This window comes from Colletes latitarsis, chromosome 1, assembly GCF_051014445.1.
Source record: "Colletes latitarsis isolate SP2378_abdomen chromosome 1, iyColLati1, whole genome shotgun sequence".
Taxonomy (NCBI): Eukaryota; Metazoa; Arthropoda; class Insecta; order Hymenoptera; family Colletidae; genus Colletes; species Colletes latitarsis.
In genome coordinates, this window is record NC_135134.1 from 51213784 (window position 1) to 51237376 (window position 23593).

The 23593-nt window shown below is 39.1% G+C and overlaps 3 protein-coding genes across 9 annotated transcripts in view; 1 reads left to right on the plus strand and 2 right to left on the minus strand.

Annotated features, from left to right (window-relative positions):
• Positions 1 to 200: 200 nt before the first annotated feature.
• LOC143341811 (serine--tRNA synthetase-like protein Slimp) lies at positions 201 to 1872 on the minus strand. Its single transcript, XM_076765052.1, has one exon. The coding sequence runs from the start codon at positions 1870 to 1872 to the stop codon at positions 424 to 426; it is 1449 nt and encodes a 482-aa protein (XP_076621167.1). The 3' UTR covers positions 201 to 423.
• Positions 1873 to 1978: 106 nt separating this feature from the next.
• LOC143341817 (zinc finger protein 593 homolog) lies at positions 1979 to 3719 on the minus strand. The gene is made up of 3 exons (XM_076765065.1): positions 2703 to 3719; positions 2504 to 2604; positions 1979 to 2219 (listed from the first exon to the last, which is right to left on the minus strand). The coding sequence occupies exons 1-3, from the start codon at positions 2790 to 2792 to the stop codon at positions 1979 to 1981; spliced, it is 432 nt and encodes a 143-aa protein (XP_076621180.1). The 5' UTR covers positions 2793 to 3719.
• A 513-nt stretch (positions 3720 to 4232) lies between these two features.
• Bap170 (Brahma associated protein 170kD) overlaps positions 4233 to 23593 on the plus strand; it is a 66799-nt gene continuing 47438 nt past the window's right edge. For 4 of the 7 annotated variants that reach the window (XR_013080066.1, XM_076769888.1, XM_076769926.1 and 1 more), the window contains exons 1-2: positions 4234 to 5390; positions 6597 to 6690. Coding sequence is in view for 6 of the 7 variants with exons in the window: in XM_076769888.1 (XP_076626003.1) it covers positions 5299 to 5390; positions 6597 to 6690 (186 nt within the window). In the remaining variant the exon portion in view is untranslated. Of the gene's footprint in view, positions 5391 to 6596; positions 6691 to 23593 lie in introns of all 7 variants that reach the window. The other 3 variants (XM_076769901.1, XM_076769935.1, XM_076769908.1) reach the window with 1 other exon arrangement.

The window sequence follows — 23593 nt, forward strand, 5'->3', positions numbered from 1 at the left end:
GAAAATGGGTAGGATTTCGGGGGTATGTCTATTGACCAAAAATGATTCTAATTAACCCCTGCAAACGAAAATAATTTTTCCAGAACGATTTGAAAAATTTTTTTTTCGCCGAAAAATTTCACCAGCTACTCGATTTTTTTTCTCGAAATTGGATAGGAATTCGGGGGTATGTGTAATGACCAAAAATAATTGTAATTGACCCCTGCTTCTCCGACAGCATCGCTGTATTTATTTGATATTCTTTCATGTATCATAAACATTTATTCTAGCAAAATACATACATAGAATTCTACAAAAATAAACGAATAGTATCCGAAGTAGTAAAACCAAATTACATCCATTTAGGGAACAATACATAAATTATGTACAAAAGATGTAAAAGTTCTGAAAGCATTTTGCTATTTAGAAATTCATTTCCTAATTTTAAACTAGAGGCTGACCCATAGGCATGTGTTCCGCGATTTTCGGCGGGACAACAAATTTTTCTGAATTTTGCTCCAATAAACATCCCAAAAGACGTGGTACTGATAACACTGTGCCAGATATCACGGAAGGAAAATCTCTTCCGGTCGGTGTCTGATACGCGATCAATAATCTTTTACTAAAATAGTTACCACATACAGAGATATGGCCAACTTCTATGTATTGTTTTGAAAATGCGGACCACAACTCGAAAGACACGCGCATCGATTCCCAAGGTCGCAATTCTGACACAGGTCTCATGACAATTTGATAATGGTCGCATATATTGTCGTATAGTTGACAAACAGTATTTAACAATCTTTCGAACTGAGTATGATACTCTTGGCTGTTCATGTCTTTGACTAATACGAAGGCGTGTGCAGCGGATGCCTGGCACACGGTGAACAAGCCAAGTGGCGTAGAGCCTGGTCGGAAAGGAGTGTATTGCCTCCCAGTAGAAAAATATTTGATCGGGAAATGATTTGGGTTTATCAATTGTTTTGCGTGCATAGCTAAGACTGCAACTAAACTTGCGCTTCCAACAAGATGCATACGATTTGGGGAGTGTTCTTCTACTTCGCTACAGTTATCTATTATAAAGGCATCCGATGGATCCTCGTGATTCAAGCCAGAACCCTCCACTACCAAACTGCGACTGAAATCTGAGCCAGTTAATCTGATCATGTCGTCCGCGCTGAATATTTGTCCTGCGTAATTTAATACGCCAAGTTCGAAAAGAGCTGCATCATTACATAGATAGTAGAGCATAGGATTTTTATATTCCAATAAACCGAGGCTCCTTCCAATTTCTACGTGACTTTTCTTGTCTCCTGTGTCCGAGAGTTCATGCAATGTACCGATACGTTTCAATATTACGGGAGAGCGAAGCGGTGTTCTTTCGTCCAATTCGTTTGGTAATTTCAATAATTTTTCTATTACGCTTTCGCTCAAGTCCCATAAGACTTCTCTAATGCTTTTTAAGTCTTGCTTCAACGCTTTAGACTGGACAGTTAATTTATTAAATTCTAACTGTTCTTCGATGGTCAAATCTGTCTTCCCGGAAAATGATTTTATTTGTTTTAATAACTCCAAAGATTTCGACTCTAGTCTAGATTTATCAGCGTTTAATAATTTGTAGAATTCCCACATTTTCTTAACATCCTCGGCGTTCACGTTTAATCCTCGAGAAGTTAAATCCTTTTGTAACTTGTCGATGTCTGTCAATTTATTGTCAAAATCCAAATATGGCGTTAAAAATGAAAAACATTCTGTACCCTTTCTGCCAGAAATAAATAATGCAGAACTGTACTTTCTATCAAAACTCAATGGCACACTAGCATATTTTGAAGTGCCATACTTTAAACCATTGTGCGCAATACGCGATAGGAAGTATCGTAAATAATTTACCATTGTAAATTTATAATAAAATAGTAAAAAAAAATGTTTTAATTTCTGTTATAATATATGGATGAATAATTGAATCAATGAAAAGTTTTGTTTCATCTATAAATTCATCCTATGCATTAACTTTAGCTGTTTCAGTTTGTGGCTGAAATTCTGATTCAATATCCATTTTAAAATTATCACGAGTTATGGTCTCAATTTCACGTTTTTTTGGAGCAACGTAACTTCCCTTTCCAGAAGCTCTTTCAGATTCCTCTATACTATACGGTTCCAGTTCGAGAGCTTTCAATCTACGTTTATGTACTTTTGTTGACAAATGATCTTGTAAAGCTGTATTATTTATAAAATACCTCCTGTAAAAAAAGCATCAATTCTTTACTTCGTTTGGCTGCTCATATTATAAAATATAAACGATTAAACGATTTTTTACATTCTATGGTTTTCAATATAAAACGTTACTCCCATTAAACATTTGAGGTTAAGAAAGCATATAAAACGTGCGACATTTTTTTCGGATAAACAATATTTGTCATGAACCAAATTATTATTAAACAGACGTACTGTATATTTGTGTAAAATATTTACAGATTTAATCATTCACAGAAGCATATCAAACAGGACTAAAATGAATACTTACGCGCAATGTATACAATAATATTGAGCTGCTCCCGGTTTATCCAAATCTACTTCTTGATTTAGCAAACTTTTCACGTTTTCATATTTCAAATCTTCATCAATCTAAAATAAAAAATATCATATAATAATAATTGCCGATCGTAAAAAGCATGCCACATGACACGCATGCTTAAAATAGAGGTTAGATCGAATATCTCTACCTCATCCAAATCTTTCTTTCTTCTTTTTGTTCTCCAACCCTTTTTTAAATGAGTGTCTCCTCTGTGATATTTTTTACGTTTGTACACCATTTTCAACAAGACAGTAATTAATTCGAAGAAATTAAACCGAACCACATAACGATGGTCCTCGCGATTCAAGGACAGTCCAATCAAACGAGAAAAGTTATGCTCTTGAATGCGATATATTAATTTTTAACGCGTTGATAAAATATATAATTAAAAAGGTAATTAACAAACACAAATTTATATCTTAAATGATAGAACTATGCTATCAAAATTTATTTATTGGCTACTTTTAAAGAGTTTATAAGAATCAGTAAATAGGAGAGGCTATAGATAAGTTATATTCATTGCATTTATACATTTTGCATCATTTATATGTTTATTCGTATATGTACATATATTAGCATGTGAAAGAATATTGAAAATTCATAAGATATAGCGTGATAATGAGTTTTAATAATTTCTTGGCTTTGTTATTGATCGTGCAACACAATCGGTTCACTCTCGTCAAAAAACGAGGTCTTAGTTTCTGTGTTCTTATTGTCAGGAGATGTTTATGTTGTTTTTTAACCGCTTAACATTTTGCAAACAATGTTCTGAAACAAACATAGAGTAGATGTGAAAAGAAAATTCTTGCGTGATCCAACTCTCATTGGTTCGTTGTCACGATTGTCGTTCTGGTCGAAGAAAGAAAACTTTTAAACTAACGAGAGACGGAGAAATAACGCCAATGTGCAGCTCCATACAGTGTTATCAAAGATATTATTCTGATTTTGCTAAAGGAAATTGAAGAACTGGACAAAACAAAGCGTATAGGGGTTAGGAAATGGATAAGTAGTATGGTGATCTTTTGAGAGCTAGAATTAGAAAGTCGTACAAAGTATGTACTTCATCATGCTCAGAATGCTGAACAATTCTTTGAGTTTATTATTAAATAAAATTCAAACTCGAATTTAACGAAAAGATATGCGTATTCGAATTCTAATGAATTCTACTAAAGAAATGCGTTACGATTGGTTTAGTTGGTTACTAGTGAGTGGTGGATGAAGTCTAGACACTTTTACACTATTTAAATAAATACTGATAGAAGATAGGGGAAAGAAAATTAAATTATTTTTTATTTTTAACATTAAATCAAGTAAATTTACGTCACATACAGAAAATGTAGCGTAATTTAAATTGAAAAATAATTTAATCAAGACCAAAAAATTACGACCACAATGAACAAATTCACTCAAACACAATGTGAATCAGAAGAAAAGAATTACGATCATGGTCATGATTTTACCATTACTGTGATAAATAACGGTTAGTGATTTTGTACGCCATCTTTAATACGTATTTGTGTTGCATTGTAAACGTGCCCTAAAGGCAGAGCATGCGCATTAGGCGAAAACGTATTCCTTGGAAGTACGTGTAATGCGTGGTTGGCGCCAACAGATGTCGGGAGGGTATTCCAGAGTAGGTCGCGCCTCTATCGGCGAAGCGTACGATCAATTCAAACAAACGGTGCGCCACTGGCGAGGGGGGTCCACAACCATTTCGAAAGTAAAAATACTGCGCGACCCGGGATTTTGTTTGTACGGTTCGGCGAGGGTAAAAAAGCCGAGGGCCAGACCGTGGTGTAGTCGGGGCAACGCGGTGTCGCACGTAAAATGACGTAGAGTGTGCGTGTAGGGTGTGCCGCGCGCGGTACGAGGTTGTGTGCAGCGGAAACGGTGTCGCGGTGTGTAGGGTCGGCGCTGCTCGTAGCTATCGTAGCGTACACGGGAAATTGGCCGTGGCTTCGCCAATGGATGCCAGGCAGGAGGAGACGCCATTTTGATATACGGGCGCACGTCAAGCGTTCGCTCTAAGGGAAACGCGCTCTCGAGAAGTCGGTCTGCAGCCGCGTCCGGTCCGCGTGGTCGAATTCGTTGGTACGGTCCGGTTCACGGGTATCGTTGGTAATACGTGTGCGTGACGCAACGTATCCCGAGCGAGCGTTTCGTTGACAAGTGACAGGTGAATCGATCGCGGGCCCGCGAGGAAAGTCGCGTTGCGGCCCCCGTGTGCCCGTAACGCGGTTCGCTCTCTCGCGGTCGATCGGTAGTGACTACTGTGTGTGGAACCTACTACGTGTACACGAAGGAGGATTCGGATTTTTCCCCACGCGTGGCGAGTTCCCAGTGCCGAGGGACACGCACGGTAGCAGGCTCGTGTATATTGGTGCGCCGATCCACCCGGGGTGGCGGTGTGTGTACGCCAGCCAGACAGGGAAAACCAAGCCGCCGTCTCGTTTCGCGCGCGCGACAGAGAGGCCACCGGCCGACACTTCGGGCCAGGACAAGACGACCCAATGTCGGGAGCGGGTCGCGACCCCGTGTCGACCCGTGGTCGTCCTCGTCCTCGTCCTCTGTTATCCACCTCCTCATCCTTCTGTCTCGTGGCACCAGGACGCTCCTGGCGTAAATGTGTTCTCATGAGCACCCATGTGTTGCTGCGCCTATTTTTCTGCCTGCTGCCCCTACGTGCCCTGTAAACCCAGAGCACACCCCGATTAGCACGCCCACGCACTCTATCGCTCGCGAATATGGCCAAGATCCTCAACAAGGACCCTGTCACCTACGAGAGGGAGAGGGAAAACTTCCTGAAGGACCTCCGTCACTTTCATGAGACCAGAGGGTAAGTCGATTTTTCCTAACAAGCTTTCTATATGCGTTTCTCGTCCTAATTTAACCGAGAATAATTTATTCATAACTCTCCGTGTTGAACAATTTTTCGACGTTCTGTCGGTTCGAATGCGTTCCCGTCGATCGTGTTCTCGTTGCACGGATCGAAAGTAAATCGAAACGGTGGCATTTCTGTCTAGAACGCGGACAAAGTTGAGGTTATGTACGTTTTGGTTTAAAGTTTTCCAGAGATTCTCGCCTTTGTGTTACCAGCTATTTGTTTACGCGTGTTCCGTATTCTCTTTGTCGACGCCGATCGGTCGCGTATCTTATTGCGATTGAGGTTATACGTTGAACCGAATGTAACGATATTACGATAACTTGATGATTTTTCCCTGTTTGGCGATTTGTGCGTCTCCAAGCTTGTTACGTTCATTGTAAACGGCATGCTCTTTCTCTCTCTGTCTCTCTGTCTCTTGGATCAGTGATCAAATTTTTATGCACGGTTCACTAACGATCGACAATCGTTTCAAACGAAGACGCTGGCCCTTTATTACGTCATTATTCACGTATTTTACTGAATTCTTAAATGAAAATAAAGTATTCTCAATTGTACCGAGCGATCTTAACCTAAGCGAGAATCCGTCGCATAAATGAAGTAGCATGTTCGTTCTAAACATTAAGAAAATAAATTTCTTCATATCTTTTCAAAATAAATTGTTAATTATTCCATATTATCCTTCTTTACAAAGCTTATAAAGTTAGTAAATATTTAATACGCAGTAATTGAACTATGAAATATTAATTTCTTTATATTTTTTTCAATTCATCGAACACCAAACATCGTAGTATAATATTTTAATTTAATAAATACATGCCTGCGTGCTAGTTAATATAACAAATTAATACATCATTCTATTTTGTTCGTCTTAAGGTCTTTTTTCCACTAATTTATTCGATATCTTAATGTTTATTAATTCTTTCATCGTTATCGAGTATTTAACGTTTAACAAATATATTTCTATACCATATACAATTCAAAACGTACATTTTTCAATATTGTATTTGAATTTTATACACACATTAATGATATCATTCATTTGAACGAGTCATAAATTAAATTTACCATTTATATTTTATATAATTATGATTCTATTGATAACGTGGTTTCTGTTTTATTATATTTCTTATCTTACGCGTTGTGTTTTTTCATTTTCAGGACTTCGTTCAAGAAATGCCCGAAAATTAATGGAAAAGATATAGATCTGTACTTGCTATACGTCGTCGTCACTGCCCACGGAGGATGGATCAAGGTGAGTCGATTTTTTCAAATTTTATCAACGTTCTTTTCACGCGTCATTCGCGATGCACACATTAAGCGTAATCAGCGACCAAGTATAATGAGTGAAAAATTAGGAAGTACAATGTCGTTCGTCTAACGTGCCTCCGTGCATCGCTAATGCAACATATGGATGCAGCTTAACTACTTTCGCATCCACTGTTTATGCTCACGCGTTCATTTTACACGTTACTTATTATTATATTATACAAACGCTTGAAAAATATCAATTTCAACCAGGTTCAACAAAGTTAATGTTATGAATATTCACAAATTTTATTCTACGTATACTATTTATCCTTTTTTCGATACATAATCATTTCGTTGGATAAGTCATCAATTACGGGGCACTGTGTATCATCGTGCCCCGTTTAAACCTCCCATCGTGCATGATTAACGATCGAGGAATGCGACAAACTATACGGAAACGCGGGAAACGATTGTTCCACGAGGCGGTCGAGTTGCTCTTCGATCGCATTCACAAAGAACGGCTTAAGAATCGATCGGACGAGCGTTATCTCCGACGTTGGAATCATCTTTCATACGAGAGTGGGAAAAAAAAAAAGGGAAAAAACTATCGTTCTATTTTGCCAACAGCATTACACAACGTGCCCGCGGCACGGTTATTCTGCGTCAAGTTTATAAACAGTAATTTTCACGCATATTATTATTCGTATGCGTGAATCGATACACACGCGAACGTATCACGGTCGATGAATTCTGCAGAAACTTTGAGAATCATGCTCGCCAGTTTCTGTTATTTTTCATTTTTTCCTTGAGTTTTTCGAATTTAATTCTTGAACTCGTTTGAATTTTGGGAAAAGTAAACCACAAGTGTAAGATAACGTTCCTGATAATTGTTTTATACAGGGTGTTCAGCCACCCATGGGAAAAATTTTAATGGGGGATTCTGGAGACCAAAATAAGACGAAATTCAAGAATACCAATTTGTCGATGGAGGCTTCGTTAAAAAGTTATTAACAATTAAATTCAAAAATTTCAAATCGTTCTGGAAAAATTATTTTCGGTTGCGGGGGTCAATTACGATCATTTTTGGTCATTAGACATACCCTCGAAATCTTACCCACTTTCGAGAAAAAAATTCGAAAAGTTGAGAAATTTTTCGACGGAAAAAAAAATTTTCAAATCGTTCTGAAAAAATTATTTTCGATTACAGGGGGCTATTACGATCATTTTTGGTCATTATACACACCCCCGAAATCCTACGCCCTTTCGAGAAAAAAATTCTTTACCGAAAATCTAATTAAGTGCCTAAATTTTTCGACGAAAAATAAAAAATTTCAAATCATACTAAAAAAATTATATTTAGTTACAGGGGGCAATTACGATCATTTTTGGTGAATAGACATACCCTCGAAATCCTACCCACTTTCGAGAAAAAAATTCGAGAAGTTGTGAAATTTCTCGACCGGAAAAAAAAATTTCAAATCGTTCTGAAAAAATTATTTTCATTTGCGGGGGTCCATTACAATAATTTTTGGTGAATAGGCCTACCCCCGAAATCCTGCGCATTTTTGAGAAAAAAATTCAATACGGACGGAACTTTAAACGTTAATAACTTTTTAACAAAGCCTCCATCAACAATTTGGTATTCTTGATTTTCGTGTTATTTTGACCTCTAGAATCCACCAATAAAATTTTTCCCATGGGTGGTTGAACACTATAATGAGCAAAAAATATGTTTCTTTTGTCTAATTCTTCTTGAAATTTCGTCGCGCGATATCGATCAGTGATTCAGAATCTTCGACAAAATAATTAATCGGTGACTTGTTTCACTTAGCGATTCTCATTTCGTAGCGTATTGAGGCTTCTTTTGTATCAATTTCGATGAGTAACAAGGTGACTTGGATCATTGAAATGCAAAATTCTTGGCTCTGTATTTGTATCGTTAAACAATTATAATTGTCGTTTTTACTGTAAATTCGAATACTAGAAAGGCAACATATTGATAGGCAATATTCGTCAAATGGAAATTAAATTAATGGAATATAATGCAACGAAAAAATATTGGTTATTTTATCCAATAATTGGATAGAGAATTTTGTTGACATTTCGTAAAGGAACAAAAGCATAATATTTTTAATATCGGATACTTTATGAAATTCTTCTGTAGGAGAGGTATACATTTGTAGGTATTGTATACGGAATTTGAATTGTTAATATTTCATAGGCATTAGCAGCTGAGCATCGAAGCGTGCATTAAGTTAGATTCAGATTTACTACTAGCAGTTTACGTCACTCGTTAGTTATTTTACATTGTATGCGAAACGTATCTACGTTATATTTTTCGCATGTAAAGTCAAGGCGGTTGGAGTCAGTCTCCCATTTAGAATATTTTTATTAGAAACGTGACTTTTATGTTCGAACGGTTTACATTGTTACCGCCCATGAAAGTGTTCTCTGTCGAGAAAAACCAAGGATATGGCTTTTTTCGCCAATAAACTTTTTTCTTTTACAATCGCGGAAGTTCAAATCAAACCAGCAATCTTTTTCCTCTTAAATAAATCCCCCATTACGTTTGACTAATTTTCTAAAGAAAAATGGAAATAAAAAATTATACTATTCGATACATTTAGCTTCGGAACAATAAATGATACATTGAAGTAGTTGAAACGTTAATAATCTTGGTCTGTAGTATTTGGATACCGAATATAATTTATGGTAATTTGTTCAACATAAAAATTATTATGTTTAACGCTTTTGACCCTATCTTCAGAGTCATTTTCATAAATAAGAAACATAAAATCTAAAATCTAAAAAGTTATTTAGCATGTCAAATGATTAGTATGATAAATACTTTCCTAGTTTTAGATTATATAGCTGTACAGGGTGTTCAGCCACTTTTGGGAAAAATTTTAATGGGAGATTCTAGAGGCCAAAATGAGACGAAAATCAAGAATACAAATTTCTTGATTGAAGCTTCGTTAAAAAGATATTAATGTTTAAAGTTGCGAACAGCTGCTTGCACGCGATAGTGGTTCTCACTCAGCATGAGAAACTCTACCTACTGACGTATCGACAGCCTTACAGTTTTCTGAATGAGAGCCACTATCGCGCGTACGCAGCTGTTCGCAGATTGCCGTTCTACAGACGGAACTTTAAACGTTAATAACTTTTTAACGAAGCCTCCATCAACAAATTGATATTCTTGATTTTCGTCTTATTTTGGTCTCTAGGATCTCCCATTAAAATTTTTCCCTAAAAGGAAAGATTCGAGAATGTTAAAAAATTGAATTGACCTGTTGAAGGCAACATTTTTCTAAAACAGTAAATTACTAATGAGATAAAACAGGTAAAGTTAATTCTACAAAGAAGCATTTGAATATTAGGCTTGCAGCAAATACAGCTTGCGTGGTAATTATTTCTCCAGCAGAAGAACCACTGGTCTACGTTTTCTTAAGACCCACGACGATTCGACAGTATATGTATGTACCCTAACGTGTGTGTACATAAACGTCGTATGTGCTTCTCGTGGTAGCACCGCGGTATGACGAAGCTTTTCACCTCTTCTTTCTCGTCGCATCTCGTGCCAGCTTTACGTATGCCCACCGTCAATACGTGTTCCTTCATTTGAATTCTTCAAAATTATTTTCTCTCCGGGGTTCGAGAAATCGTTCCCGTGCATCAATTTATAATCGAATTTAATAACAATTTTGTTTCGTGCATTACCAACAAATACATGCACTCTCGCAAGTCATACGCTTCTTTTATTTTGTTATAAATACTAGTTACGTGAACGTTCAAAATTTTAAAATAGTTAACCAACTCGAACGTCAGCACACGGTTGCATTGATTTTTAGTTTTCTATTCTTTGTTAAAAATACTTCGATAGTCGATACTTGGCTAGAAAGCCCAGGCTATAGAACGTATTCCAGACAATGAAGAAGTGTCTGAGCTTCTTCTTACTTTATGTTTCAAATCTCTTCTTTCAGTTCGCAACGAGCGTGGATGAAAAAGTGCAGGCGTACAGAGGCAAGTAACCTCACAGTCCCTCATCGAAGTTATCGCCAAGGGTATAACCCCTTGAGAGACGTACATAATCCATACCAGTGATTCCCAAAGTGGGGTTACGATGAATTTTCAACCGTGTTCAGAAACCATGGAATTTTTATAACAAATTGTAAATTTCTCCTTTCAAAGTTTCACTAGATTTTTACCCTCGACTTTATTCAACCACCGGGTAAACTGTTCATTGCTACACACTTATTCTATGGTATTTACATGTTGGATCCTCGACGGTACTTTCTTATAATTGTCTTGCGCAATTGGTGTCGGTGCAAAGAGAAATCCAAGAATCTGTGAGAGGTAATTATTTTGCTGGATAACTTGGCAAATTTAACCCAATACAGGGTGTTCAGTCACCCCCTGGAAAAATTTTAATGGAGGATTCTAGAGGCCAAAATAAGACGAAAATCAAGAATACCAATTTGTTGATGGACGCTTTGTTAAAAAGTTATTAACAATTAAATTCAAAAATTTCAAATCATTCTGGAAAAATTATTTTCGGTTGCGGGGGTTAATTAGAATCATTTTTTGTCATTACACATACCCTCGAAATCCCATCCATTCTCGAGAAAAAAAATCGGGTAGGTAGTGAAATTTTTCGTTGAAAAAAAAATTTTTCAAATCGTTCTGGAAAAATTATTTTCATTTGCAGAGGTTAATTAGAATCATTTTTGGTCATTAGACATACCCTCGAAATCCCATCCATTCTCGAGAAAAAAAATCGGGTAGGTGGTGAAATTTTTCGTCGAAAAAAAAATTTTTCAAATCGTTCTGGAAAAATTATTTTCATTTGCAGGGGTTAATTAGAATCATTTTTGGTCATTAGACATACCCCCGAAATCCTGCGCATATTCGAGAAAAAAATTCAGTACTGGTGAAACTTTAAACGTTAATAACTTTTTAACGAAGCCTCAATCAACAAATTAGTATTCTTGATTTTCGTCTTATTTTGGCCTCTAGAATCTCCCATTAAAATTGATCTCTTTCAATCGAGTAAACGCCCTCAGAAATCGAGGCTACTTTTTCAAAGTAATTTCACGTTCTCTCAAACGTTCAAACATGTTGCATAGAAATATTACTGCGTTTTAAACTAAACAAAATTGGTAGATTCTTACTAAGAAAGGTATTGCACAATGTAAAAGCATACAAAAAATAGTAATAGTTTAATTAAATTTGTCGCAATAAACCTTCCACTTGCAACAGTTGACAAACCTATATTGATATGTTGAATATTGCCAACACAAGTGAATACATTTGCAACATTTGTTGAAGATATTACCAACTGCTTCACGCAAATAAGACGAAATATAAGCCTATGTCCCGCCATGCATTACGGTGCACCAAACGGTGGGACACTTTCAATCCCAGCGTACCCCAAAGAGTTAAAGAGACCCCAAGGAAGCTCGAGTACGAGAAGTTTACAAATTCCACGGGCAGACTTCCCGGTCGCGAGTGTCATCGTTTGAGGACTATAAATCCCCAAAACCAGGCCACGATTCGATCGACCGCACCTGCGCGTCGCGATGGTCGGTGGGGCCCGGTAGGATCCAGTAATTTTTTCGAAATGGAAGTAATTTCCGCCAAAATCCGTGCACGGAGACAATACGGAAGTTGACGCAAGGTCAGGGTCACTTGCAGAGGCACTGTTCGAGGGGTGGGGGATAGATCATGAACCGAAGGTGGGAAGAAGGTGCGCGCGGTAAAGAGGGGAGGGGGAAAGAGAATAGTGGAGAGAGTGAGAAAGGGAAGACGCGAAGAGAGAGAGAGAGAGATTGAATATGACGCGAAGAGGAGGTGGAGGTAGTGCTGGTCGAGGGCTTCCCCTCAACAAGTGTGATCGAAGCTCGCTAGACTATATAACATGCAGCCGGGTCGCGACTACGCTCAGAATGCATCGCGAAGCGCGCGGGTTCTTCGATTCGAAGAAGCTGACGTCATTTTTTTTGTCGGATCACGGCTCTCGCCTCGTAACCGCGGAAAAGAAACTTCGTCGCGTTCGACGTTGCAACGATGACTCGAAGAGAAAGTCCCTAGATCCGCAATTAACATCTAACGAGGGGACTGCGCGACATTTGGGTCACCACACAGTGCACAGTGGTCTGGAAAAGCAACATTTTCGTGGCCAAAATTCGAACCACGTTTTTCGTATCTTTTTTAACTGGTATCGGGCGTGAAACCGTTTCGAGACTGCTGCATCTAGTCCCCGGGTATTCTGACGCATTTTAAAATACTGAACTCGAAAAATTGCTTTTGGTCACGAAATTATATTCTTTTCCATATTACTGGTATATTCTTCGTTGTTGATAGGTAGGCAATACAGTGTTTCGTATGCGCGCAAAGTCCATATTTGTTCGAAAACATAGAAAGCACGAGTAAGCAAAACGAAACCTCACGAAACTACGTAGGCAGCGAACGTGTTAATCCGCCTTTGGTCGCGCCACTTATCGTCACATAATCGGCCGCGTCGTTAGAGTTTATCCTGCATGGCATCTTTTTATATAACTGAACAAACGCCTGTTTCCAGCGTACAAAATTTGAACTAAATCTGAATGTTCCGCAATCTTATGAGGGTAGTTTTGTACAGTCGAGAGATTGAAGTTGTATCTTGAAAGTAACAAATGCTGGGTGCCATAAACGGTGCTCTGAGAAACGAAAACTCGTGGCACTGTGGCCACCTGTTACCATTTGAATCGAGAATACTTTTAATTTAACAGGTTTACTGCTGTCGATATTACAGAATATCAGATTTAAAAAAGCTCGAAAGAGGGAAATTAAATTTCAAATAATAGATTGTTTTGGTCGTTGAAGAATGGTGGATGTTCAAGCCCATCCAGCCTTTCCCCTTATATCTGCATCTGCAGAATATCTCGTTTATATCGTATCAATCACCGACGATACAATATAATTCAACAGTGCATAATTTTATTTCTGTCATTACCTTATGCTGTTCAGTCTCGTTGAAAACTTGGTCTTTTGGTTGCTTTTCGTTTTTGACGAGGTTACTTAATGCGCTCGTTAAAAAAGTTCATCGTGATTTCGCGAACTGAAGTCGTTAAAACGTGCTACGAAGTGCAAAGTATCTCTGACTTTAAGAAGTTGATTAATTTTCAGCCGGATTGCCTTGGAAAAGGGCGAGAAAACTGATCTCGTAACATTTATGCACTGAATTCATCACCGTGTCACGAGGCAAAGTCACTCCACTCACGGAATGCTTGCCGTAAAGTGAAAGTGTAGATATAGAAATTATTGGTGGACCGATGCAGGATGTCCTTATGGTAGTTAAACGATTGGATAAGTCGAAACAACCTCACCATCCGTAAATATTGATTTGGAAATTTTTAACGTGTCCCGACGAGAAATTCTAAATAAATTATAATGATTCTACATGCTACACTTCCGTAGGTACCGCTATACGCTCAGTTTTCTAATCCTTAAAGTTATCGGCTATCGTTTAAAACTGGTTTCTACACAATAATCCTAGTTTAATACAATCGGATACCGTTTCGTTTTCCAAAGATATTCTTATTATTTCAGTTACAAAAATATTTCCAACGTATTGAAACGTGTAATGCTATTAATACTCTGTCGAGCAAATGGAAACGGTAAACGTCGATCAAAATCACGTGTGATCTGGATAATACTGATCTAAGAAAATGTATAATCTAATTTTTTTCGTTCAACGTCAAGTTAGAAAATGTTGCCTGGCAACGAAAATTGATAATTTCATTTTGAAGAAATTTATACAGGGTGTTCAGCCATCCCTGGGAAAAATTTTAATAGGTGATTCTAGAGGCTAAAATAAGACGAAAATCAAGAATATCAATCTTTCGTTTGACGCTTCGTTAAAAAGTTGATTACAATTAAATTAAAAAATTTCAAATCGTTCTGAAAAAATTATTTTCGGTTGCGGGGGTCAATTACAATCATTTTTGGTCATTAGACATACCTTCGAAATCCTACCAACTTTCGAGAAAAAAATTCAGTACGGGCGGAACTTTAAATGTTAATAATTTTTTAACGAAGCCTCCATCAACAAATTGGTATTCTTGATTTTCGTCCTATTTTGACCTCTAGAATCTCCCATTAAAATTTTTCCCAGGGGTGGCCGAACACCCTGTATAGCGACGGGCAGTGGCATTAATTTTATAGAAGAAAAAAAAATTAAGCAGAATGCAAATCTTCATCGTTATGTACCGCCGAGTTACAGTACAGAAATATTCAAGGTATACGTTTCGCCTGCTCACATGTCGGTTCGCTGTTGCATACCAAGCGCGCCGAGTTCGTCAGTCTTGCACAGTTCGCCGCTAATCTAAATATTTTATCTTTGGCTCCAATTCCTAGGCAGCTAGGAAATTAATCTACTTAACAATTGCTGTTTGCATTGCCGTGCGGATGTAACGAGAACGGTTCACGAGAATCGACGTTTACGCCCGCGAGACCGTGGAGAATTGAAAAACTGGAAAAATGTCTCGCGTGCGAAAGAAAATCCACGAAACCGATACGAATTCCGTGGTTGTCGAGTCAGTCCGCCTCCCAGAGCGAAAACTCGACTCTTTGCGTTTATACTGAGAAACGCGAACGCGTAAAACCGTCGAATCACGTCGGAGATCGAGTCACCAACCAGTTAAAAACATAGGCGTAAACCACGCAGAAAATAAACGGCCGAAGCCTCGTGTTCTCTCGGGGTAACGTCTCGTCAAAGAACCAGTGGCGGAACGTACGTCCGCGCTCCTACCGGTTCCGGCAAGAAAAAGAAACGATGGACCACAGGGGGGGTAGAAGAGGAGGCGTAGAAGGGACCGTCGCAAACGAGAGAAGCTCCTCGGGAAAAGGACCAAGATCCGCGATGCGCGGAGAGCGCGAGATACAGAAAGAAAGAGGCAGAGGGGAAGCGTGTACGGTTCGCGCGAGTGTCCGGCTTGTTCAAGGGCGCGACTGGTATACGAAGAGTGTTCGGCGACCGTCGAATGGGCACGCACCGTAGTCTGGCATTGGTCTGCTCGCTATACGCAGTGCGTGTAGCGTGCGAGGAATCCGCGACGAAGTCGGTAATGCTGAGTCAGTCAGGTGCCGCGGCGCCTTGCATCGTTTCGAAGTGGTCAGAACCGCGAGAGCGCGCGCAACAGAGAAAGAAAGACCGACAGCGTCCTGGAGGTATAGACAGAGAGACACGACCGGGGACTATGGAGAAAAGAGTCAGGCGGGAAGAAAAGCGAAAGAATATGGTGAAAAAGAACGGGGCGAAAGAGGCGGGAGAGAACAGAGAAAAGAGGTGCAGGAAATATAAAAAAGAGAATGAAACCGAGAAAGACGGAACGTCTGTTGGGAGCGGGGAGAGGTGGCGGGGGTTCGCTCGTTCGCTCCCCGGTGATGAGGCACGGTCGATATGGCAACGCCGCGCCCTGCCACACGCATACCGGCATCGCCGCCCGCCCAAGCATCGAACAGTCGGCAACGTCGCTCCGGCAGCGTGCGGGGGAGAGGGCAGTCAGGCTCTCACACATCGAACGACGAGGAGAGCGACCTCATGCCCTGCACACATGTACACCCGGGGACGCCGAAGAGACTGAGATGCCTGGTTGGTCGCTTGATGGCTGGCTTGCTTGCTCGTTCACTTGCTTTCTTGCCTGCCTGCCTGCCTGCCTGCCTTTGACTGTCCCACGCACGCGCTTCGCTGTCGAGCACCCCCGTGTCCAAATTGGCGAAGTACTTTTCACTTTGAGATTCTTTCGTCGTGGAAAAAATAGACATCTGCTTCTCACTCACTCCCCCCTTCCCCTTCTCATCGCGCTGAGCCTGTTAGCTTACATTGTCTCTTTGGAGGAAATTCATAATGAAATATTTGGGCCGACGAAATGATGCTTTTCCTCTGGTTTTTCTTAAAACAGGTTTACACGAATTCACGTATGTGTTTGCTTTACTGGCGGTACGGTGGTTTGATACTTCCGAAAATAGAATTTAATTTTTCCCCCGCATTTCCTGCTTTGTTGGGTACACTTTTCACGAATACCGCGAAATTAACCAATCGAATGTAAGTCGACGTCGAAATTTAATATTGGACTTTTGTTTAATATTAATATCACGTTTGTTATGCGACCGCGTAAAACGCCGTGCACACACGCGAATCGACATCGTGGGTAATTCCAAAGTCTACGTAATGTCTGTAAAAGCTAAAGAAAAAACCTCTACGTCTTTGTCATAGGAATCCATAACCTCGTTTCAAAGGCTCGAGCATCGGATCGCTACCGAGCAGCCCAGTATTGCCTCGATGATTCGCCTTTCGCACTGGAAACATTCCTCTTTTTACTCGTCCCTCAATCGTAGGTAACGACACCTACTACCTCCTTCGCGAATGTCGCGTGTGAGGCCGCGCGATCGAGGTACCAAGTAACGCGAGAGAAACAGAGAAACAGAGAGCGGAGAGCGTTCGTGTGGGAGAAAGACAACGCGCGAAGAGAGGTGCCGTGCTGCGGCGTTGCCATTCTAACAGTCGAGGGCAGATCACTTCCGAGAGCACGCCAACGTGGCGGCGGTTGGACGGCAACGTCGCATCGACGAGATTAAATAGAGATAGCCTGAGGTATACGCTTCGCCGTCGTAAGATGGGCTCACCGTTAGTCGAAGGAGTGAGACGGATAAAGGACAGCCGAAGGAAAGCATATCGCCTCGATTCGAACTTGTCGATCGTTCTCGTTGACGTGAAAACGTCTAACAACTTTTTAAAACGTGTCGCCGCTGCTCCCTTGTCCCGTCGTGTTTGCCTCTTGAATTTCTTTTAGAATAGAAAAGTGTACGTCATGCATGTATCGTGTACGTTACATGTTCCAGCTGGCCTTATGTAGGATATAAAATGAACAGGCGAGTAAAGATAAATGTCCAGTAAATTAAGTTGCTCGAAGACGATTAAGAAGTGCTCGAGGATCGGTCATGGTCCATCGTTAACTTGGAAATAACCGAGCTAGTACAGAAGTTCCAAGCGCGAACGAAGCTGTCGCGTTTGCAATATTAATCTGTATAATAACTGAATTTCGATAATATCAAATAAAATTTTCGCGTTAATGGTTGCCCGTTCAACGACAAGAGGCGAATTTTAGAACAGTTGGTTTTCCTCGTACATTTACGTAAGGGATGTGCTGAATCGGACTTGAGAAACAAGTCCGGCCAAGTTGACACGTTATAGAATTATTGGTACTGTGTCACCTTAGCAATTATCATCGAATATATTATAATAACTACAAATCGAAATACAGAGTAGCATACATTTTAATTTCCATTTCCCTAGATAGTAAATGTCATCTGGTAAAAATCAAATGTCCCCAGTTACGTTTCTAGCGCTGCGACTAAAATGTAAATTTCAAAGGCACTTTCGACGAAAACCAAAACTTTCCAGGTACGTTAATAGAAAGTAGCGTTACGTTACTTACCTTTGAGGTGCGAACAGAACTCGTTTCAAATCTCGCGTTAAGCCACGTTTCCACAGTGCACCACTTTTAACCCTCTTGTTACTCGAAAACTGAAACATCGTCTTCGGTTCTCTACGACAGTTATCATATGTAATTGAATTTTTATGCGTATATTTAATTGACAATGTTCGAAATAAATAAAAGTATGCGAGAGGCACTCTTACGGTTACTATACACGATTCTTGGTCGTGTTGGTGGCGTATTTTTCGAATAGACATTCATTAGAAGAGAGTGCAAGACGAATAGCTCGATTTCTCGCCGCGTCTTTCGCGTCTTTCTCCGGCGTGCAAGACACATCGGCATTAATGGCCTTGGCCGACGGTGCCACTTGGTCAGCCATCATTCGAGCACGAGCCATCACCGGAGGTCACTGCACCTTTTCCTTTGCCGTTCCTTCAACGAACCGATCTCAACCCATTTACAAACCATACACACTCGTATTTCGCACAGTTTTATTCCTACTTTCGAACGATCGCCACTGGCTCGATACGAAGCCTCTGTGTTTCCACGTTTTCCGTTTTGTTCCCGTGTATTTAAATTCTTTACGTAAGAGATCGATCCAGAGATGTTTACTGCACAGCAATTAAATATGGAAATCAGGTACTGTTCGCATTCAGGTACTCCTCGGTTACTGTTATACGCAGCAAAACGAAGCGAAATGTTCCGTGCAAAAAACTTCGTGCGTTCTTATATTTATTGTGTAAAATATTTATATTTCGAGATATTCGCTTTTCTGTGACATTCATAATTAAATTCGTTATTTTCGTTGGACAAAAGTGTCTACCAAATTCTGTATTACTGAGACTAATTAGAGGAGTACCCACATAAAAGAAGCGACGATTGTTTTAAAACTTATTCGCGCCGTACAGATTAATCATTCGTTAAAAATTCCATGATACATTATTTTATTCTCCAAACATGTGTTAATTATTTTTAACTAAATGTTCTTACTATTCGGTTCGAATTCGAATAGATATAATTTTAAGTTGTATGATCGAAAAGCATCGAATTTTGTTCGGAATTCGATGTTCGAGATATATTGCGCAGTCTTTTCGCAACGAAATTAACTTTTGATAGACGTCGTGGGCGGTCTTCTGTAATAAGTTAGGTCTGGTAGCCGCGATATCTCATTGGAGTATTCGTCATACTGTGTCTCTTGTAGATTAGTTTTATCTTATATAACGAGTTAGTGTGGAGACAGAAAAGAGTGGCCATTGTTTGGCTTACGAGTGCGTGCACAACGTGGCACCCGCATGTTGTTCGAAGGCGTTTAGATTGTTTGGTTCGAATTTCACAGACTGTACCGAACAAAAAATACTAAAACGTTAGATGCCATCGTTTACACATTCATTTAACACGTTCACCTACAGATCAAAACCGTATAATATTCTGCAAAAGTAAAATTTTTATTTCAGACCATCGTAGGCTACGTAACCTAAAATTTGTTTCAGTATTTATTTTCATAATCTTGTTAAAATTCACGAATTCTATTCAAATTTATTTCCCACAACGTCTTAACTTGAGAATTAATTTTTCTAGTATCGTAATTATAAATCCTGTAAATATGGGTGACGTGGCAGTCAAAGTGTTAAGTCCATAGGTAAATTTTATTAGAAGTTAAACCAGTCTTTTTTTCGCAATAATTTATTTTGTTTCTTTTTATGAGCTTCGTCATCCAAATTCTTTATACCTAGAGTTCTGAAACATCCTTTATATTAGAATTCTTCATCTAAATAATGACCCAATAAAAGATTTATTTCGTTTTATTATTCCTTTTATGCAGATGTTATTTCGATTCTCGCTTAGTATCTGTTTCTTCGATCGCTAAAATGAAACAACTAAAGAATAAAAAAAAAGTTTTTATTACATTTTCAATAGTCTGCTATAATGAAATTCATTTGAGTTTGTCGGTGGCGAGTCTCTCGAACATCACAGACTTTACCAAAAGAAAACACTGAAACATGAGATAGCAACGTTTACATATGTTGGTAGGTAAATCTCATTGCTTGGTCGCGTAAACATTTTTATGCATACTTCACAGGTTCCCTTAGAAGAAGACTGAAAACGGTAGATAAATCAGTGTTTGAGCGCATACATTTGATATACACTGGGTGACCGAGAAATTAGAGGACAGTTTTTCGTTTCGAAAGAGAAATTTACTAACAATGTTAAATACTGTTCTAATAATTGTATTTTTTAAAATATTATTCATAAATGTAAATACATTTATTTACTGTTTCCCTTGTTTAATCATTAATAAATCATTGATAATTTGGGTTGGTAATATAAGTTTTAAATTAAAAAATACAATTTTTGTGACCATTGAGGACGTTCGTAATTGCATCATTCTGTATATTTCACTCTGTGCATAAATTTCATTACGGAAAATGACGTTATTCGTTCCTCGTGCAAATTTGCATAAGCTTATAGTAATAAAAAGTAAATACGAGTAAATTGCATTTTTGACGTAAAAGCAGAGTGCAGATTTATCTTATATTAACAATTCCTCGATCGTTTCGATCGTATTTACATCATTTCCAGGCAAGTTTTTAAACGAGTTGTTGTTGCACATTTGAATCATTGTGAATTTTAAAAATCGATCCGTTTCTGTGTCAGAACCTAAAAGTTGCGTTACAACAAATATTTACGTCTGGTATATTTCACTGGAGATTGCACGGTGACTCAAAACGCTCGAGCACATTTTACGTTTCTAGACTGGGAGGCAAAATGAACGTGCCAAGAGAAATATTTCATTTCCCGAGGCTTACGTACGAATTTCAAATCATCTCTGAAAATATTAGATTTTTCAGAGAATATTAAATATGACGAAGGGATTGTGATTCTTAAAATTGCACACGTTGTTCGAAATTATTAATATTATTCGGTGAAGATAAGAAAGGGAGTATACTATCTCGAGTCGTGTACGTTTAATTTAAGGGTTAAAATTTACATAATCCCGGAACTCGTTGATCAAACTTTGCATCGTTAACGTACACACGATATAGGTCATTTTACGTGTGTCACTGGGTGTGAAAATATCGTTCCACCACTACATATGCGGGAAACATGTTTGCGTGGAGGGGAGGGGGCAGTCCTTAGGCTCACGATGCGCAAGGCAGATGCGCGTACACGAGTTTTATGCGTATCCTAACGACGGAACGATATTTTTGAGCCCAGTGTACCAGATAGAAGGCTTCCTTGCATGCAGAAACGGTTCGTTCATTACCGTGTCGTTGCAGCGTCTGTTTCAACGTTACAATAGTTTCTGTTAGTGTAAGGAGCGTATGTTCTTCTCCTGTACGTTACATGCCCCCCACGGTCGCGTATTGCGCGTTCAATTGTCGACGATTACATGCATGCTTATTACGCGTACAGCCATTGGACGTGTGCTGCCGTGAAACCGAATGCTACGCATTCATTACGGCGTTAATCGAGCGATTGCTTAGCGGCGAAAGGACAAAGCGTGCTGTAATTAAAGGGTGACGCCATCTTTGCGATAAAAAAATTATCGAAACTTTCTTCTTTACTTACTTAAATATACAGAATGTTCGGTCACTCGAGGAAAAATTTTAATGGCGGATTCTAGAGGCCAAAATAAGACAAAAATCAAGAATACTAGTTTGTTGATGGAGGCTTCGTTAAAAAGTTATTAACGTTCAAAGTTCCGACAGTACTGAATTTTTTTCTCGAAAATGCGCAGGATTTCGGGGGTATGTCTATTCACCAAAAATGATTGTAATTGACCCCCGCAACTGAAAATAATTTTTTCAGAATGATTTGAAATTTTTGAATTTAATTGTTAATAACTTTTTAACGAAGCCTCCATTGACAAATTGGTATTCTTGATTTTCGCCTTATTTTGGCCTCTGGAATCCCTGTATTTTGATCAAACGTGACAAATGTGGATCGTAGCATGTTGGAAAATGATTATGGTTATGACGAATTTTTGTACTTTGGATTAAATGGATTTATGATTCGAAAAGAACAAAAACTTCATTTAAATATGTATCTAATTTGACCTTGTTTCACGAGTTACAATTCCTTTTAAATACTGCACTCCGGAGACACGTGTTACTCACCACCGCCATCTTGAATCTCCCTACTTATGCTATTCCAGCGTATCCGAGAGTCAATGACAGGACGCGGTCAGGTTAATGTTCGCACTAGAGGTGGTCAAGTACTAAAAATAATTTCTAGAGAACTCGTTCACTAATTAGTCACTTAAACTATCGATTAATAGATCAGCAATAAGACTAACATACAAGAATTTAATAGAACAGTGAAATTTTTATTTGCATGTGAGGTTGTTCTTGGAAAAGTTAATGCACGATAAGCGTTATTGGTGCTTTTGAAAGACGAAGTGTGAACGATGCAACTATCGAAACGAGCGTATATTTAAAGAACTAAAAATAAAAATGAATCGTACGTTAATAGAAGTATAAATTGAAACGAACTGTTTACTGTTGAGGCGTCGAATCTTACGTGTAAACAATACATACACTCGCGCGGTTCTTGGTATAAGTGTGTTGTTTGCACACGGGGAATTGTTAGAAAATGAAACAGTCTGCGACTCGGAAACAAGGTCATATCGGTTTATGCGCTCATTTTTTTGTATATGCAATCTATTTCTACGTTACTTAGTGCATAATCAAGGCCGAACGGTAGAATACCGACCGACGAGTTTATTAATGGCGACATTCGAAATACAAAACAACGTGTTAATATTCAACCGATGCCAGGTAGCTCTGAATATCGTCCAGGCGACAGAAATGCCCGTCGTTTCTTTGGCCTTTCATCTCGTCCGCGCGAAATGCGAGACGAGTTACCACGAAATTTCGACTTTGATCTCGCCGGTGGCACTCGGTTCTTAACATAAACACTCTTCTGGTCATCGTGGATGAGACAAGTGGTAGCACGCCATCGTCGGCGCTACATTACGCAATTACGAATTGGCCTGCTCGTTTCCCTTCGGCCATCGCGATGCATCCGTGAACGGCAAATCGAGCAGAAAAGAAATTTATTTCCAATATACGTATATTTAACCACTCCTGTACCAGAATTTACGACTTTGTCGAGAAAGTATTAATTTCCATTTAAAAAAATTCAAGATCGCTGGAAAAATACGCGAAGAAATGTCTGCTTTACTAGTAGTTTAGAGACGAGTAGAATTTTGTTTTAATAGTATCTAGTAGACCCTGGATAATCACGATAAAATTGTTGACAGCTACGAAAGAAGGTGCTGTGGCCCCACATATCTCTTAAGAGGATCCAGAGGCGTATCCCGGTGTCATGGGAAGACCACCGCAGCCTTTCCAGCGTGTTTCGATCGCAGAACCGTCGCAGAGGTTCCTAAAAATACCCCCGTCGGTGTAACGAAGCTTGTCCACG

Bases quoted from the DNA above. Each gene is read 5' to 3' on its own strand.
- LOC143341811 (XM_076765052.1), bottom strand. From the start codon at position 1,872: ATGGTAAATTATTTACGATACTTCCTATCGCGTATTGCGCACAATGGT.
- LOC143341817 (XM_076765065.1), bottom strand. From the start codon at position 2,792: ATGGTGTACAAACGTAAAAAATATCACAGAGGAGACACTCATTTAAAA. The intron at 2,605-2,702 runs GTAGAGATATTC...TTTTTATTTTAG, and splicing joins GAAAGAAAGATTTGGATGAG to ATTGATGAAGATTTGAAATA. The intron at 2,220-2,503 runs GTAAGTATTCAT...CTTTTTTTACAG, and splicing joins TATTATTGTATACATTGCGC to GAGGTATTTTATAAATAATA.